We start from the raw sequence: 19,570 nt of genomic DNA, 5'->3' as shown, positions 1-19,570 counted from the left end.
GGAGGAATCCTAGCGGAATTCCTGCAATAGTTCCTTGAGGAATATCATCAGGCATTGATTGAGGCATCCCAGCAGTAATTCCTGGAACAATCCCTGCAGAAGTAATGAAGAAATCCCTGGAGAAATCTATAGAGAAATTCCTTAGAAATTCCTTCATCTTTACCCAAGCAGCAAACATGTCACAGAAGACCAGAAGAGTCACGACATAGCAGATTTTCGGTTGCACAGGAGCTAATTCTGTAATTCTAAAAATACTGAAATTCTAGCTGAAATTACTTGAAAATAACTCGCGTGCAACCAAAAACCTGCGTTACCGCGACTTTTTTGTGACACACGTGCTGCTTAGGTCGACGAATCCTAGGAGGAATCGGTGGAGCAATCCCTAGAAGAATTCCTGGGAGAACGCCTAGAATAGTTTCTGGAGGAATCAAAGGCAGAATTTCTGGATAAATCCTAGGAGGAATTCCGGCAGGAATTCTTGATGGAATTCCTGGAGGAATGTCATTGCTAGAGCAACCACTGTAGTAATTGCTTGAGTAATCCTCACTGCAGTTCTAAAAGGAATGTCCACAGAATTTTTAAGAAAAAAGCTTGAAGAACACCTGGATGAAATCTCTAAAGAAACCCTTGAAAAAATTCTTAGAGGAATCCTTGAACTTCTCGAAGAATTCCAGCATGAATTCCTGAAAGGAACACCCTTTTATTCCAGAAGAGTTTCCAGCTAAAATACCTGGAAGAATCCCACGAAGAATCTCTGGAGAGAAAACGGATCTAGCCATAGACCCTGATCAACACACCACACAGCTTCTGCCGTGTCCCCCGCTAAATCAGTACATCAGCGAGCACGCGGGAGCTCCCGATGAAGTTAAGAGCCTCCCTATCCGTTTTCATCGCTGGAGTGCCGCCATTGATATGGGTTTTCTATCCGTTTGAATTCTTCTATTGTTATCTTTTGGCTGCATTATTCTTATCTTCGGTTTGAGGTTATTGAACTTTTTATTAAATTATTATCGCTTTTTAGTGATTGTTGTTCGAATAGGAAATTATCAACAGAATGAGAACCATACAAAACAAATGTAAAATGTGCCTTCTATGCACATTTCTTTCATTTTTTTTTCTGAATACAGTTGAATTTACAGTCGTCTGATTTCTGCATTATTTGTAATTTAAAAACAATAAAGTTCAACTAAATTCCTTGCATTTTGGGGAACTTTTGTCAATACAAAAAAGAAAACGCTTAAGATGTTGATTTACTTTTTATTTGTCCTTACAAGAATATAGTATATCTCAATCCAATAGTACACCGATATAAGTCTTTTAAATATATCAAACGTTCAATCCAACACTTATTTCAGGCCATTACCAAACAGTTTCATTCAGTGGTTCATTGTTAAAATCACACTCACAAAACCCATCGCGTCCAAAGATGTTGAACCCTCCAATTTCACGTAAAACAATCCCAATACTCCCGCCTGCAGATCCGTTTGCTGAGAAACATTCTGTATGTAGATATTAGCCTAATCAGTTGTTAGTGAAGTTACGAATAGTGCTTGTATGTAAGATGCATATACGCAGTAGAATAACTTCAAACTACATTTCCGACTCCCAGTATTTGTTACCTCCGATATACATATCTCACGAGTAATGATGATGCTTTCAGCTACATAGATGTTTATATCACTGTGACACTTCTTTTTTCTTTACCGCACTTGTGACTTCAGTACTTGTTGATTCCGAACAATCGAACTCCGTGGAACTGCGGCAACTTCGGCACCAACACCACAAACAGCGAGATGAAGTTCGCGATGAAATGGTCCACGTCGTTGCGGGTGTACATACATGTCAGTAGGAACCTGTGAAAAAATATAAATAAAGGGGGGTCGTGTATTTCTGGTTGCTGGGAGCTGTGGATTTGGTATAAGTTCGCTGTGGTCAGCAGATTGTCTTTGTGTAGGCGTAAAGTGATAGAGTGTACACACCAAGGATGTTTTCGAACACCTGGCAATGATAATCGTTTGACTCATTTGTCTATAACGCTGTTCAGAAGCCTTATATTAAAAATTGGCGTTCTGAAAACTTGTAGAATACTGTTTTTTCTACAGTTTTGACCAGGATACTATATTATAACTGTAGTATTTTTACGACGTGAAATTGTTAGTACCACCTACTAATACTAAACGATCGCATTTCTCTATCGTTTAGTATGAGTAGGTGACACTAGCGCTCTTACGGCGTTTGTATGATAATTATAATATAGCGTCCTTGATGATAATATTGTCAAAAAAAAAACTCTGATGAGCATCGCATTTTTATATTAGCCTTCTGACCAAATTGTAGACAAATGTGTCATACGATTACCAGATGATCAAAAACATTCTTAGTTCACACTACTGACTGTAATATATACAGAAGACCCATGCATGAAAAAAGGGATGATTTCACTGGTTCTAACATTGGGCGCAAACATATAAAAAGACATGGAGTTCCCAATTGGTGGAAGCTTTTAGTTACCCCAAGGACTACTACAAAAAATCCTCTAAGAACTTTTCTTCCAGGGATTGTTTCAGAAATTCATCTAACCATTATTGATTTAGAAACATTTACAATTTCTTTAAATTCCTTCAAAAAATTCTCAAGAAATTCTTTAAGCATTCCTTCCAAGATTTTTTCTTTAAGAATTTCTTCAAGCATTCTTTCAGGAGTATTTTTGCGAATTCCTTCATGAAGTTCTTCAAGGATTATATCCTGAAGTCCTTCCGAGAATCCTTCAGATAAACCGTAACGAAGCTCTCCAAAGACTGCTTCAGAGATTTCCCGAAGATGAAATCTTGTTGAAATGCTTGCAGGAGTTTTTGGAGGAATTCTAGATGAATTCTAAGATGTAATAAAAAAAACATTGGGTTGATTTTGGAGGTATCATTGATAACTTTTCTAAAGGATTACTACAAAAAAAAAACTTCATGGAAAAGATTATCTACCAATTTCCTTGAAGGACTTTCTGCAGGAGGTTTTTCGTGAACTTCTATAGAAACCATTGAGGAGATTTATGCAGGAAACATTTAAGGATGAATGTGTTCGTTCTTGTAAAATTATCTGAAGGATAACTTTGCGAAATCCCTGGAGAAATCCTAAGAAACGTATCTTGGGAAATATCCTTGGAGACGCTCTTGAATACTTGGAGAAAAAAAAATTAAGACCTTACTGGAATTTTTTAAAGGATTCTTGAACAAATTTTGAAAAAAAAAAACTTGAAATTGAAAAAAAATGGAATTAATGGTAATTGTATTACTGAAGAAAATGCTACAGGTCAGACTCGATTATCCGGAGTCGAGTTCTGATGCTTCTCAAACATATATCTGAGAAACGGAATGCTTTACAAAGCTGAAATTTTGACATTTTGTCAAGTCAGTTTTGATCAGTGATTAGTCAAAATTTCAGCTTATCTGTTCACGAGGTGTTATTTTGGGAAGTGCCAGAACCCGACTCCGGATTATCAAGTCCTACCTGTATTGCTAAAGAAATCTTCGAAGGTATCAATAGAAAGAATCCTATTGGATGTCTAAAGGATTCATTGAAGGAATTCAAATAGAATTTCTTGTAGGAATTTCTGTGGGAATTCTTGACAGAATTATTACTTTTTTTAAATTTTAACTTCTGAAGTATTCATTGATGGAATTCTAGAATCCTTGAAAAGCTTATTGGAGAAATTTCTAAAGCATTTCAAAACACTCAAAGGATCCTCTGGCGGAATCCCCATAGAATTTCTTGGTGGAATTTGTGTAAGAATCTTTGAAAAACAATCTTGCATGAATAATTATAGAAAAACATTTAGAAATCTTTGAATGAAAGAATTCCCGAAGGTTTTCTTGTACAAAATTATTGGTAAATTTCTGGGGAAATCATGTATAAATTTACTAACGGAATACTTGAAGAATGGCTTGATGAAACCATTTTAATAAATTCTGAGAAAATACTTGAATAAATTGTGAACGAATTTTTGGAGAAATAACAAAAAAAAATATATTGGATGAACTACTAAAGAAATTCCTGAAGGAATTTTGGGATGAATTTCTAAAGGCATCTTGAATCTTGAATCCTTGAGAATTCCGAATAAAATCCTAAAAGTAAACATCGGTAGAATCCTTGGAGAAATTATTGCATAAACTAGTCAAGGAATGCTTTATCCGATTGATGAAACCTTCGCAGGAGTTTCTAACAAGATCCTTGAAGAAATTGCAAAGGAATCTTTCGATAATTCAAGAGATTTTTTGGAAGAAATTCTTAAGAAATACTTGCAAAAATTCCCGTAGGAGAATTTTTGAAGCGATTCCCGATGTCCCCTTTATGAAATCTTAGTCTTGCATAAATCACTTTAAGGATGAATGCTTCCATTTTCATTCCACTCGAAACAAAGGAATGAGGCGCCTTTTGTTTTGTTTCTTATTGTTGTGTTGTTGTTAGAAGAGAGGACGAAATATAACCAAAAGTACCGAACCAATCGGTTTTGAAATCGCTTTGTTTTCAAATAGGATGAATTGCGAATCGTAACAATACTAAGGACACGGTGACCCTACCAGGAATCATATGAGAAATTTCTTAAACGTTTATTATTGATGGAAACTTAGAATGATGTCTCGAAAGGTTTCTCGGAAGGATTTTGAAGGCGTCCTAACAAAAATCACTATTGAAATTTTTAGAAGTGTTCCTAGAGGAAAGCTAGCAAAAACCTCTGCAGAAATATTTGATGAAACTGCTAGAAAAGATGGATTTTGAAGAATTCTTTGAAGGAATTACAGAAGGATTTGTCGAAAGAATTATTATAGATTTCCTTAGGGTGAAGATATGAAGAAGCCACACCTCGAATTTTCAAGAGCACAAATCTGAGGAACCAAAAGTCGGTTTGCGCTGGTGGTGACCAATTGATCAACTTTTCTACGCGATCCGACACTCGGTTCTTCAGATTTGTGCTCTTGAAAATTCGAGGTATGGCCACAGAGAACAGACTTCCAGACTAGAACAAATTTCATTCAGAAAGTTGTGTAAGGATTTGAATCTTCACTTGAGTAAGGTTGCAAACCAATACATGATGAAAAAGAATCCTTGGAGGAGCTCAATTGTTGTCCAATGGATTCTTTGGAAATTTCCTGGAGGAATTCTAGATTGAATCTCATAGTAAAATCTTAGAGAAACCCCTTGAGGAATCCATGTAGATTTTTTTCGAAGAAATCTTTTCAGTAATTCCTGAAGGAACCTCAGGGGAAATTTCTGAAGGAATTCTCGGAAAATATTCTTAAGGAATGTTTAAAGGAACGCCAAGATGAGTGATGAATGCTTGAGGGCATGCTGAAATAAATCCTTGGAGAAATCTCTGAAAAAAAAAATCGGCTCCGTTATGCCCAAGTGGCGCTCGAGCCTTTTAATTAAACAAATATTTAAAAAAAACTCTGAATGAGTTATGTGAGGGAAGGGAATAATTGAGAAATCTAGTCTATGGAGAAATACTTGACTCCGTGCAAAAAAAAATGAAGGAATATTTTAAATATTTCTTGAAAAAAAAAACAATTGAAGAATGTTTGAAGAAATTCTAGAAGGATTACTCTTCTTCTGGTGGAATTCCGATGTAATTTCTAGGAAGAATAGCTGGTTCCAAATCATTGGAGAATTGTTTGTAGTAATTCTTTCTGGAACTTCTTAATTCTTTGGATGGTCTTCTAGATGAATGTTCTAAGATATCATTTATATTTCGAGAAATATAATATGAAGCCTTTGTAAGAATCTTTTGAAGCACTTTTGAAAACATCTTTGGAGGTAACACTGTAAGAGTTTCTGAAGTAGTATTTAGAGAAATGCTAAATGCTTGAAAACGAATTATGCTTCAAGAAAGATTTCTTAGAAAATGGTAAATCAATCAACAAAGGAATTCCTAAAGGATAACTTGGTGGAATTAGTAAACAAATTATTTAAAAAAATCGACACAATTCTTAGAAAAAAAATCTCACGCTCATTGATGGAGCTTCGGGGTGTATCCTTGCAGAAATTTTCGAAGAAATTTATAAACGAATACAGAAAATAATTTTAAACCTCAAACAGCATCAAATTAGGCAAGGAATCATAATACCCACGCTTTTTGGACCATTTCATTGCAGAATCGGAGAATTGATCTTCTCACCATACTAAAATTCAGCTCATTACTACCGGGAACTTTTTTTAGTGATTTTTCCAGGGATTTCTTAAGAAATTCGTTCGAGGATTTCTCCAGGAATTCCTCCAGAGATTTCTATAGAAATCCCTCCAGGAATTTCTCAGGGGATTTTTTTTTTCAGAAATTTCTCCCAGAGCTCCGCTAGAGATTCTCCCAGAAATTCATCCAGAAAATATTGAAGGAATCCCTACAGAGATTCATCCTGGAATTCCTTCAAGGATTCCGCCAGCAATTCCCAAAAGAGAACCTCCAGCAATTCCTCCAGGCATTCATCCAGGATTTTATCCAGGAATGTCTCCAACAACTCCTTCAGGAATTATCCCAAGAATTTCTTCAGGAATTCCTTCAGCAATTTCTCTAAGAAATGATCCAGGAATTGCTCCTGGACATCCTTCAGAAATTATGTCAACAATTTCTGGAGTTTTTTTTCAGAAATTCTTCCAGGTAATTCTTCACGGTATTCCGCAGGAACTTTTCAGGGATTCCTCCAGGAAATCCTCCAAAGATTCCTCCAGGAAATCCTCCAGAAGTTCCTCTAAGGATTCTTCCTGGAAATCCTCTAGGGATTTCTTCAGAAATCCTCCAGGAAATGTGTGGAGGAATACCATAAGCAATTTATCAGGGATTCCCCCAGGGACTTCTTTACAAACTTCTTCTAGGATTCCCCCAAGGATTTCTTCAGGAATTCATTCGAAGACTTATCCAAGAATTCCTCCAGAAATTCCGCTAGGAATTCCTTCAGGATTTTCTTAAGGTATTTTTCCAGAAATATAAGAATAATAGAATAGGAATAGAAATTTCCCAGAATTCCTCTAGAAATTGATCCAGTAATTCTTCAAAGAATTCCTCTTGAGATTCCTCCAGAAATTCCCAAAGGAATGCCTCTCGGAATTTCTCCAGGCATTCCTCCAGGATGTTATCAATCAAAAATTATGTCAGCAATTTATCCAGGAGTTACTCCTGGAAATCTATCAGGGATTCCTTCAGAAATTCTTCCAGGATTTTTTCTAGGAATACCTTTTGGAATTATTCCATAAATTCCGCCAAGAAATCTTCCAGTATTCCCTCCAGGAATCGCTTCAGATATTTCTCTAGAAATTCCGCTAAAAACTCGTCCAGGAACTTTTTCAGGGATTTCTTCAGAAATTAGTTCGAGGAATTCTCTAGGAATTTCTCAAGGGATTTCTCTTGAAATCCCTCCGGGAATTTCTCAGGGGTTTTTTTCAGAAATTTCTCCCAGAGCTCCTCTAGAGATTCCCCCAGAAATTCATCCAGAAGCTGTTGAAGGAATTCCTACAGAGATTGCTTCAAGGATTCCGCCAGCAATTCCCAAAGGAGAACCACCAAGAATTCCTCCAGGATTTTATCCAGGAATTTCTCCAAGAACTCCTTCAGGAAATTCTCCGGGAATTACGTCAAGAATTTCTTCAGGAATTCCTCTAGCAATTTCTCTAGGAATTGGTGCAGGAATTGCTCCTGGACATCCTTCACAAATTATGTCAACAATTTCTCCAGGAATTTTAACAGAAATTCTTCCAGGAAAATCTCCAGGAATACCCTTAGGAACTTTTCAGGGTTTCCTCCAGGAAATTCTCCGAAGATTCCTTCAGGAAATCCTCCAGAAATTCCTCTAAGGATTCTTCCTGGGAATCCTCTAGGGATTTCTTCAGAAATTCTTCCAGGAAATTCCTGCAGGAATACCATCAGGGATTCCCCCAGGGACTACTTTACAAACTTCTTCTAGGATTCCTCCAGAGATTCCTTCTGGAATTCCTTCGAAGATTTATCCAAGAATTCCTCCAGAAATTCCGTTAGAAATTCCTCCAGGATTTTCTCAAGGGATTTTTTCAGAAATAGAAAAATAATAGAATAGAAATAGAAATCTCCCAGGAATTTCTCCAGGAATTGCTCCTGGACATCTTTCAGAAATTATGTCAACAATGTCTCTAGGTATTTCTCCAGGAATTTCTCCCTAGATTCCATCAGGAATTGCTTAAAGGATTCCTCCAGAGATTTCTCTAGAAATCCCTCCGGGAATATCTCAGGGGATTTTTTTCAGAAATTTCTCCCAGAGCTCCTTCAGAGATTCTCCCAGAAATTCATCCAGAAATTATTGAAGGAATCCCTACAGAGATTCCTCCTGAAATTCCTTCAAGGATTCCGCCAGCAATTCCCAAAAGAAAAACTTCTAGCAATTCCTCCAGGCATTCCTCCAGGATTTTATCCAGGAATTTCTCCAAGAACTCCTCCAGGAATTACCCCAAGAATTTCTTCATGAATTCCTTCAGCAATTTCTCTAAGAATTGATCCAGGAATTGCTCCTGGACATCCTTCAGAAATTATGTCAACAATTTCTGGAGATTTTTTCAGAAATTCTTCCAGCAACTTTTCAGGGATTCCTCCAGGAAATCCTCCGAAGATTCCTCCAGGAAATCGTCCAGAAGTTCCTCTATGGATTCTTCCTGGAAATCTTCAAGGAATTTCTTCAAAAATTCTTCCAGGAAATTTGTGGAGGAATTCCATAAGTAATTCATCAGGGATTCCCCCAGGGACTTCTTTACAAACTTCTTCTAGGATTCCCTCAAAGATTTCTTCAGGAATTCCTCGATTATTTATCCAAGAATTCCTCCAGAAATTCTGCTACGAATTCCTCCAGGATTTTCTTAAGGTATTTTCTCAGAAATAGTACAAAAAAGGAAAAGGAATAGAAATTTCCCAGAATTCCTCTAGAAATTCATCCAGTAATTCTTCCAAGAATTCATCTTGAGATTCCTCCAGAAATTCCCAAAGGAATACCTCTAGAAATTTCTCCAGGCATTCCTCCAGGATGTTATCAATCAAAAATTATGTCAGCAATTTATCCAGGAGTTACTCCTGGAAATCTATCAGGGATTCCTTCAGAAATTCTTCCAGGATTTTTTCTAGGAATACCTTTTGGAATTATTCCATAAATTCCGCCAAGAAATCTTCCAGTATTCCCTCCAGGAATCGCTTCAGATATTTCTCTAGAAATTCCGCTAAAAACTCGTCCAGGAACTTTTTCAGGGATTTCTTCAGAAATTAGTTCGAGGAATTCTCTAGGAATTTCTCAAGGGATTTCTCTTGAAATCCCTCCGGGAATTTCTCAGGGGTTTTTTTCAGAAATTTCTCCCAGAGCTCCTCTAGAGATTCCCCCAGAAATTCATCCAGAAGTTGTTGAAGGAATTCCTGCAGAGATTGCTTCAAGGATTCCGCCAGCAATTCCCAAAGGAGAACCACCAAGAATTCCTCCAGGATTTTATCCAGGAATTTCTCCAAAAACTCCTCCAGGAAATTCTCCAGGAATTACGTCAAGAATTTCTTCAGGAATTCCTCCAGCAATTTCTCTAGGAACTAATGCAGGAATTGCTCCTGGACATCCTTCACAAATTATGTCAACAATTTCTCCAGGAATTTTTCCAGAAATTCTTCCAGGAAAATTTCCAGGAATACCCTTAGGAACTTTTCAGAGATTCCTCCAGGAAATTCTCCGAAGATTCCTTCAGGAACTCCTCCAGAAGTTCCTCTAAGGATTCTTCCTGGAAATCCTCTAGGGATTTCTTCAGAAATTCTTCCACGAAATTCCTGGAGGAATACCATAAGTAATTTTTCAGGGATTCCCCCAGGGACTTCTTTACAAACTTCTTCTAGGATTCCGCCAGAGATTCCTTCAGGAATTTCTTCGAGGATTTATCCAAGAATTCCTCCAGAAATTCCGCTAGAAATTCCTCCAGGATTTCTCCAAGGGATTTTTTCAGAAATAGATAAAAAAAGAGTAGAAATAGAAATCTCTCAGAAATTTCTCCAGGAATTGCTCCTGGACATCTTTCAGAAATTAGCATTTCCTCTAGGTATTTCTCCAGGAATTTCTCCCGAGATTCCATCAGGAATTGCTTAAGGGATTCCTCCAGAGATTTATCCATAAAAAATCTCTTCAGGTTAATCTTTGAAGATTCCTTCAGGAAATCCTGCAGAAGTTGCTCCAAAGATTCTTCCAGGAAATCCTCTAGGGATTCAGAAATTCTTCAAGAATATTATCCATGAATACCTTCAGGGATTTTTCAGGGATTTCTCCTGGTATTCCACCAAGGATTCCTCCAACGATTTGTTCACAAATTTCTTCAAGCATACCCCCAGGGATTCCTTCGAGAATTTCTCCAGGAATTCCACCAGCAATTCCACTAGAAATTCCTCCAGGAATCTCTAAAGGGATTCTTTCAAAAATAGAAAAATAACAAAAATAGAAACAGAAATCTCTCAGAATTCTTCTGGAGATTCCTCTAGATATTCATCCAGTTATTCCTTAAAGAATTCCTCTAGAGGTTCCTCCAGAAATTTCCGCAGAAATACCACTAGGAACTTCTTATTCCTCTGGGATGTTATCTAGGAATTTCCCCAGGAACTTCTCCAGGAATACCTCCAGGAAATACCGCAGGAATTTCTTCCGGAATTCCTTCCGAAATACTCCTGGCATCCTTCAGGAATCATGCCAGCAATTCGTCCAGGAATTTCTCCTGGAAATCTTCGAGGGATTTCTTCAGAGATTCTTCCAGGAAATTCTCCAGGAATACTTTTAGGAAATTTTCAGGGATTACTTCAGACACTCCTCCAGAGATTTCTCCATGAATTACTTCAGGGATTTCTCCACGAATTTTTCGAGGGATATTCGCAGAGATTCCACCAGGGAATCCTCCAGAAATTCCTCCAAGGGTTCTTTCAGGAAATTCTCCTGGAATTTCTCAAGGGATTTTTTTTAGAAATTTCTCCAGGCATTCCTCCCAGAATTCCTGCGGAGATTTCTTCAGGTATTTCTTCCGAAATTCTCCAATTGTTTGCTCCAAGAATTCACCCAAAAAATTTCTCAAGGAATTTCTCCAGGAATATCTTCTGGGTCTAATCCAAGAATTCCTCCAGGAATTACGCCAGGAATTTGCTCAGAAGTTTCTACAGGCATTCCTCCAAGGATTCCTTCACAAATTTCTCTAAGATTTCCTCTAGGAATTTTTAATGAGATTTCTTATGAAATTATACTAAGGATTCCGCCCAGAATTCCTCCAGGAATTTCTATAGAGCTCACCAACGGGCATACTTTAGAATCTATACAACTGTGTTTGAATCATAGTTTGAATATGACGTGATATGACTCACGCCATGCGACTTTCTCTTCCACTATTTCACGAACTTTTTAAGTCGTATCTGACTGCTCGGCAACTACTTACAAAATTATCGGCGCCGCCGTCAGGAACTTCCGGGTAGCAGTAAATTGTTCCCCATGGTTAATCTGCTCCCAGTGAGTATACTTTCGCGAATCGCCGGTGCCAATACTCATCCAGGGTGCTCCCTTGATCGAGTGCAAGAAGTAGAGATGTGCCTGCGGAAATTACAATGAAATTTATTCCTTCGAAACAATTAAAAAAAATCCTCAATTACCAAATTGTGGGTGATATTCGTGATGGTCCACGCGTAGGGAATATCAATAAAGGGCACCGCCAGGACAACGATGTGGAAAATGATGATACCGAGTACGTAGGCCAGCCACAGCCCTCGGGAGTCCATCCACGAGCAGTTCGGATTGGGTTCACCGTGTCCACCGGCGATCATTTTTTATCTTTTCACACTTTTCTAGTTCTGAGCTTAAGATTTTGCCAATGAATCGGAACGCTTAAATTTGCGGAGATTTTTGCGTCAACGTCAACGTTCTAGAACGATGTTCTTCTCTGGGGTTTGTTTTGATTGTGACGATGCTATATGGACGATATGCCAGTGTACGATATGCTATATTGCTTTTACGCTTCTCGTTCAAGGGGAACGAGCGGAATGGTGGGTACGGACGAGGATTGGGTTGTTTTTATTTTTCGTATGGCGTAATATTGGATGGAACGCACACAGACATTGTTGCTCGGTGCGGGTACCTGAACGAGTAGTACGAACTGGTCCGATAAGGCTTGTTTGTATCGGTTAGTGGTCGTTCCATGCGAAGTGCGAAACGAAATTCTTGATACAAGAGGTTGGAACAAGTTAAAAAATTGCGATAGGTGATGGGTTCTGTTTTTGGTCTTGGTCTTGGTCTTGGTCTTGGTCTTGGTCTTGGTCTTGGTCTTGGTCTTGGTCTTGGTCTTGGTCTTGGTCTTGGTCTTGGTCTTGGTCTTGGTCTTGGTCTTGGTCTTGGTCTTGGTCTTGGTCTTGGTCTTGGCCTTGGCCTTGGTCTTGGTCTTGGTCTTGGTCTTGGTCTTGGTCTTGGTCTTGGTCTTGGTCTTGGTCTTGGTCTTGGGCTTGGTCTTGGTCTTGGCCTTGGCCTTGGTCTTGGTCTTGGTCTTGGTCTTGGTCTTGGTCTTGGTCTTGGTCTTGGTCTTGGTCTTGGTCTTGGTCTTGGTCTTGGTCTTGGTCTTGGTCTTGGTCTTGGTCTTGGTCTTGGTCTTGGCCTTGGCCTTGGTCTTGGTCTTGGTCTTGGTCTTGGTCTTGGTCTTGGTCTTGGTCTTGGTCTTGGGCTTGGTCTTGGTCTTGGCCTTGGCCTTGGTCTTGGTCTTGGTCTTGGTCTTGGTCTTGGTCTTGGTCTTGGTCTTGGTCTTGGTCTTGGTCTTGGTCTTGGTCTTGGTCTTGGTCTTGGTCTTGGTCTTGGTCTTGGTCTTGGTCTTGGTCTTGGTCTTGGTCTTGGTCTTGGTCTTGGTCTTGGTCTTGGTCTTGGTCTTGGTCTTGGTCTTGGTCTTGGTGTTGGTGTTGGTGTTGGTGTTGGTCTTGGTCTTGGTCTTGGTCTTGGTCTTGGTCTTGGTCTTGGTCTTGGTCTTGGTCTTGGTCTTGGTCTTGGTCTTGGTCTTGGTCTTGGTCTTGGTCTTGGTCTTGGTCTTGGTCTTGGTCTTGGTCTTGGTCTTGGTCTTGGTCTTGGTCTTGGTCTTGGTCTTGGTCTTGGTCTTGGTCTTGGTCTTGGTCTTGGTCTTGGTCTTGGTCTTGGTCTTGGTCTTGGTCTTGGTCTTGGTCTTGGTCTTGGTCTTGGTCTTGGTCTTGGTCTTGGTCTTGGTCTTGGTCTTGGTCTTGGTCTTGGTCTTGGTCTTGGTCTTGGTCTTGGTCTTGGTCTTGGTCTTGGTCTTGGTCTTGGTCTTGGTCTTGGTCTTGGTCTTGGTCTTGGTCTTGGTCTTGGTCTTGGTCTTGGTCTTGGTCTTGGTCTTGGTCTTGGTCTTGGTCTTGGTCTTGGTCTTGGTCTTGGTCTTGGTCTTGGTCTTGGTCTTGGTCTTGGTCTTGGTCTTGGTCTTGGTCTTGGTCTTGGTCTTGGTCTTGGTCTTGGTCTTGGTCTTGGTCTTGGTCTTGGTCTTGGTCTTGGTCTTGGTCTTGGTCTTGGTCTTGGTCTTGGTCTTGGTCTTGGTCTTGGTCTTGGTCTTGGTCTTGGTCTTGGTCTTGGTCTTGGTCTTGGTCTTGGTCTTGGTCTTGGTCTTGGTCTTGGTCTTGGTCTTGGTCTTGGTCTTGGTCTTGGTCTTGGTCTTGGTCTTGGTCTTGGTCTTGGTCTTGGTCTTGGTCTTGGTCTTGGTCTTGGTCTTGGTCTTGGTCTTGGTCTTGGTCTTGGTCTTGGTCTTGGTCTTGGTCTTGGTCTTGGTCTTGGTCTTGGTCTTGGTCTTGGTCTTGGTCTTGGTCTTGGTCTTGGTCTTGGTCTTGGTCTTGGTCTTGGTCTTGGTCTTGGTCTTGGTCTTGGTCTTGGTCTTGGTCTTGGTCTTGGTCTTGGTCTTGGTCTTGGTCTTGGTCTTGGTCTTGGTCTTGGTCTTGGTCTTTGTCTTTGTCTTTGTCTTTGTCTTTGTCTTTGTTTTTGTCTTTGTCTTCAATAAAATGACATTCTTTCTTATTGAACACTACATGCCGCATACAGAAAGGATAGCGTCTTTATTAATATTATTATGAAATAATACATATCAGTTCGATAACAATAGACTGGTGCAGCATCATATACCGTAACATATAGGAATAACTTATCTGTATATAGTGCATTCTCTGTTAGAAGCTGCTGCTGCACACAGGATATCCCCGGAATATTTATTATCAGTTTCTTTTTTTCTTTCTTTTGTGTACCGTTACAGATGCCGTCCTACAAATAATGTGATATTTTCTATTAATTGATCTCTGATTTATCGTTTCAACTTCTTGAAAGTTGTTCCACAAATTTGGTTATCATCGTAATTTTGAGACACAGTCAGTGACGTTCGCTGGGTTAATTTGGTTGTTTTATTTCCAAGGTTATTCATATCATTATTTTTTTGCTGTGTAACGTCTAATAATTATATATTTGAGATGAATCAACGTGTGAATAGCGTATTATCTACACTATGTGATAAATATACTTTTGATTTATGGGTGAAGGATTTGTGTGTATAATATATGAATAATGTTTATCATCTTTGTTCTAAATAATTGGTAGCTATGTATATGACTAGAGTAGACCCCTTCCCTATAATTCGACATATAATAATCCTACTAATGTTCCATAGAAAAGCTTGCTTAGGACAAGATTATGCGTAAATTTATGCCGCTTTGTTCGGTAGATTATTGTTAATTGTGTGTAGAGTTCGTTACCTACTAGACCCCTAGAAGTTAATCTATCATCATAAATATACATAAATGCATTGATTTTGGTTTTGATCTACCTTCGTTCAACGGAAACGACACAAGATAAAGAGTCCGGTGGATTCTCGTGTGAGGTAACTACGGTAATACAAATGAGAAGCCATGGTTGCCTGGGGTATTTTGGTTATTTACTAAAAAAATACGTGACGGAATCAACGTGGGTAACAGGTACTATTACGTAGTTAAATACAGTTATTACTACAGGAATTAGTATTTTGAAAGCGTTGCATTTTTAAATTTCTCAAAAATTTAGTGAATTTAAGAGGGATTCAGATGAACGTTTATGGAATACGCTGAGTTATGACGTAGTGGTGTAATATGAGACGATATATTTAAAATTTGAGTGTGATTTTCTAGGTTTTCAATTATTTCTAATATTCAAAAAAACATTAAACTGAAATAATTCTTAAAATTTATCATGTCTAAGAGAACTCAGAGTCAATTAATTTCTTTTTCACAAAAACCGAAAAATTGAAAAATTATCGAAGTTAAAATGTTTTGATAAGGCCTAACATATCTTCATCTTCTACTTGACATATCTGAATCTGTTTTCCATTTTTACAAACAATATATTTCATTGTCATTTCAGAGATGAACCAGCCCAAGGCTGAAAGTCTCTTAATAAAAGCGAATCGAATTCATTGTCATTTCATTGTCAATTTTTGAATAGTTAGCGCAACGATACGCCGCCGTGAAACCAAGTTTGACATATCCATGGCAGTTCAAGCCAGGCAATGTTCACAAGGAAGAAATGTCAGTGCAATTTCTAGATGAATTGGATGAACACACCTTTTTTATCGTTAAGGTGAATCGGAACGCTGTGTTGTTTTTCCTATCTTCCCTCTCTTTCTAACAATTTGCCTCGTGATTTTGGAGATGGTAATCTCGATTTCTATCGCACAGATGAGGCTGAAAAACAATCAGCATATGCACTGCAAGTGAGCATACACAATGATAGATTTTTGTTCCATTATATGAAGTAGAATCTGAGATTACCATCTTAGTAGAAACAGAGCAATGGCGGATATTTCCTCGACCGTCCCGTCCGCCCTTAACAGGTGGGCTCAAAAATGTGCCACCCACACATAGAAAATAGTTATGAAATCCCGTTCATAACTATTTACCACTACAGATGCAATATAAGATCTAACATCCAAGTATGGGAAACGCTCACTCAGTTATAGGTCACTGCATGAAATTGTCTCCTTCTCTTTCACTCTTAAAGAAATTTTGAAAACAACAAGGCCAAGAAACGTCAAAACCCCATACAAAATCAAAACAGTGCAGTGCCCTATTGGGTTTCTCTCCCTTCCGAAGCGAGTTGACGAACGTCCGATAGAGCATTCGCCGATACAAGAGAGATTCGTTTTCATGCTTTCTCTTTCTCTTCTTTTCTCTGAGTTCGTTCCGTTACCACCACGTGAGAGTGATTCGGGTCCCATTCGTTTTCGGCGCGTCAAGTTTTCTCTCTTCACAAGTTCTCACTCAGTCATTTGTCGGTTGCAATACAACTGCATGTGAGTGAGATTTATTTCGAATGCACTAGACTTGTACAGACAAACTTGCGAAGTAATTCACTAAATCACTCTACAGAGTATTGGAGCTTGTCAAAACACCGCAATACCGTATTCATAGCAAAAGTAATTTGTCTATGAATATTTCACCTGATATTACACAACCAGCCAAACATAGCATTTATCGATAGAATTGGTAGTAGATGGAAGCGTTCATATGATTAGTTTTCTTTGCGCCGATAGTTAGTACTTTTGTGCCACATATTAAGCGTAACATAAGAATCCTTCCACACAGTGTGTACTGCATCGAAATTGCTTATAACATCCCTCAAAATTTCCCCTCTTATGAGTCATCATCGTCATCGTCGATGATCGCCTGTTTGTCGACGCTCTTCCGGCTGACCCGTCCCTTCACAATCTTGGTCACCGTGACCCGGGTTCCGCCGCTTAGCCCAGCCGAATGTGTGGCTCCCCAGCCACGGATTGCTTCCTGAGTGGACATGAGCATCGAGTAGGATGTCCCCAGTTCGCCTTCCTTGCTGTTGCGGATCCCGTACAGGAAGTAGACCAGCATTCCGATCGACAGCCAGATAAAGAACCGAAGCCACGTCAGGAAGCTCAGGTGTACCATGAGCTCGATGTTGCAGAATATGCTCAGAGCTGGAATGTAGGGCACCAGCGGAACCTTGAACTGGAGACCACGTGTGTTCTGGTGGTGGGCCGAGATGACTACAATACCTGTTTAACGGTGGAGAGTAAAAGTTTTAGAGATTCAAAATTCTGAAATACGTAGATTCGAATACTTACATGCAACGAGGCAGAACAGCAGGAAACCGTAGAGTCCCAGCGCCCACCAAGTCCCATCGTACATCTCATCCCAGGAAACCTCAAGTTGGAAGCAAACCGCTACGCTGAGTACGCAGAACAGCAGTACCGCTCCGGAGCAGGCCACTCCCGGTTCACAGCGTCCGAGAACCGGTTCCAACCAGCGGAACTGTGGCCGCAGTCGCCCGGCCAAAGCAATCTCTATCATTTCGCTCGTCGGAGAGGATGGGTCCACGGCACTCGATTGGGACGATGACGATGCGTTTTCTTCCTCGTCCGTTCCGGGAGTATCCGGAGCCAGGTGAACGGTTTCCTCTACGGAAATCGGTCGATAGCGAAGCACGATGACGCTGGCACTCACAATGGTGTAGGCCAATAGGGTTCCAATGGACATGAACTCCACCAACTTCTCTAGGTCAAACAGCAATGCGAGTAGAGCGGAACAAAGTCCCGAAACTGCCAGATTGAGCAGCGGAACTTGAGTTTTGGTGTTTACCTTGCCGAAACAGGAAAATAGCAAGCCGTCGCTTGCCATAGCGTAGAGACATCTTGGAAGAGCGAACAACGATCCCAGCAGTGTTGTAGTCATCCCACAAATGGCCCCGGTGGATATTGCATACTTTGCCCAAGCAATTCCACGTGTTCCGAAGGCGTCCGGTAGAGCTGCCGCAGGGTTGATCTCATTGTAGGGGATCATGAGGGTCAAAGCGGCGCTTACCAGGACATATCCGATGGTCACAACGCACAGGGACAGAATGGTAGCCAACGGTATAGACACATTTGGATTCTTGGCCTCCTCTCCTGACGTAGCAATGCTGTCAAATCCTACAAACGCATAGAAGCACGTTGCTGCCCCAGCCAGCACTCCACCAAATCCGAACGGAAGAAATCCCTGCTCCGGAAGGGACCAGTTTGCCGGTGTCGCGTACCAAAACCCTAGAACCACCACCAGCGACATCACCACCACATTCACCGTCGTCAAGATACTGTTGATCATGGCCGTGGCCTTAACCCCAGCTGCCAGAGCGATCGCGTAGCTCATACAAACCCCGAACGCCAAAAAGTCCGGATACTTGGCCAACAGCTTCTCGTGCATCTCGCCCGTGATCTCCATCGTCGTATTGGCCACGACATTTCCCAACATCGAATCCACATAGCCGCTCCAGGCCCGGGCTACCGAAGCCGCACCCAGCATGTGCTCCAGGATGATGTTCCAGCCGATCACGAACGCCCAGAACTCTCCGATCGACACGTACGTGTAGACGTAAGCTGACCCGGCTTTCGGCACTCGGGTACCGAACTCGGCATAGCACAAGGCGGCCAACATCGACACCATGCCGGCCAGTATGAACGACAGCACTATGCCCGGGCCGGCCATTTCGCGGGCCACCGTTCCGGTCAGGACGTAGATGCCAGCGCCCACCATGTGACCGATTCCTGCAATGGGTAGCGGAAAAAATAGGTTAGCTTAAGCTTGATCCAGTATCACCAGACCTGCTACACTCACACAAGGAACCAATGCGATGGCTGCTTGAGTTTAACAGCCATCTTCATTGTATGAGTGTTGCAGGGCTGTTACAGGTGGCGCGGATTTTGCGTTTTTCGCGGTTTTTGCGTTTTGCGCGGATTTCGCGCGTTTTTGCCAATTTTGGCGCGGATTTTGCGGAAATAGTTTTTAAATGCACTTACATCAAACATTTAGACAAGGAGCTCAACGCAATCAGAAAAAAAAACATTTTCAAATTAGAGTTATGGACTTTTGTACTTGCGTAAACACAATGTTAAAAGTCCCCAGCTAGATAAGCTGCACTGCACTAAACTGCGTTAAAACTAAGAAGATCTTTTTCTAAATTTCTTAATCAAATTCTTGAAGTCATTTCTGTCTTAACCCCGAAAACAATTTTTGGATATAACTTAATTTTAGACGGAACTTATAGAGTAATGCCAGAGGTTCGAAAAACACTGAATCATGACAAGATTTCTGGAATAATTGATGGAGTTTCTTGGTGGCCCTGAAAACTTATTTTTTGAAATTTGCAAAAAGACGTCTTTCGGAATTTTGGAGTAACATTTGGTTACATTTTGTAGTTAAGGTGAATATATGACGAAGCCACACCTCGAATTTTCAAGAGCTCAAATCTGAAGAACCGAATGTCGGTTTGCGCTGAAAAGTTAATCGATTGGTCATCACCAGCGGGTAACCAATCGATCAACTTTTCAGCTCAAACCGACATTCGGTTCTTCAGATTTGTGCTCTTGAAAATTCGAGGTGTGGCTTCGTCATATATTCACCTTAAATTCAACAGATTCTCGCAAAGTACATCATTGGTTTTGTAGGCTGTGTGTGTCGTAAGAAATCAAAACAGAAATATCAGATAAGACGTCCTGGAGATTTTTACAATTTTAT

The 19,570-nt window shown here is 40.3% G+C and overlaps 2 protein-coding genes and 1 long non-coding RNA gene across 5 annotated transcripts in view; 1 reads left to right on the top strand and 2 right to left on the bottom strand.

The window, feature by feature from the left end:
• LOC134284183 (uncharacterized) overlaps positions 1–19,570 on the top strand; it is a 531,430-nt gene that overhangs the window by 463,979 nt on the left and 47,881 nt on the right. The gene's annotated exons all lie outside the window — the stretch shown is intronic.
• Positions 1,244–12,006, bottom strand: LOC109401143 (ORM1-like protein). Its single transcript, XM_019673623.4, has 3 exons — positions 11,651–12,006; positions 11,440–11,591; positions 1,244–1,853 (listed from the first exon to the last, which is right to left on the bottom strand). Exons 1-3 carry the CDS (start codon positions 11,819–11,821, stop codon positions 1,718–1,720), a joined length of 459 nt encoding a protein of 152 aa, XP_019529168.2. The 5' UTR covers positions 11,822–12,006; the 3' UTR covers positions 1,244–1,717.
• The window catches only part of LOC109623256 (cationic amino acid transporter 4), a 31,706-nt gene continuing 26,020 nt past the window's right edge, over positions 13,885–19,570 (bottom strand). For 2 of the 3 annotated variants that reach the window (XM_029856274.2, XM_062842600.1), the window contains 2 exons: positions 17,146–18,600; positions 13,885–17,076 (listed from right to left, as the gene is read on the bottom strand). In XM_029856274.2, the coding sequence (XP_029712134.2) occupies positions 16,682–17,076; positions 17,146–18,600 (1,850 nt within the window). In that variant the 3' untranslated portion in view covers positions 13,885–16,681. The remainder of the gene's footprint in view (positions 17,077–17,145; positions 18,601–19,570) is intronic. The other variant, XM_062842599.1, reaches the window with a different exon arrangement.

Source organism: Aedes albopictus, chromosome 3, assembly GCF_035046485.1.
Source record: "Aedes albopictus strain Foshan chromosome 3, AalbF5, whole genome shotgun sequence".
NCBI lineage: Eukaryota > Metazoa > Arthropoda > Insecta > Diptera > Culicidae > Aedes > Aedes albopictus.
This window is presented reverse-complemented; position numbering and strand designations above follow the sequence as displayed.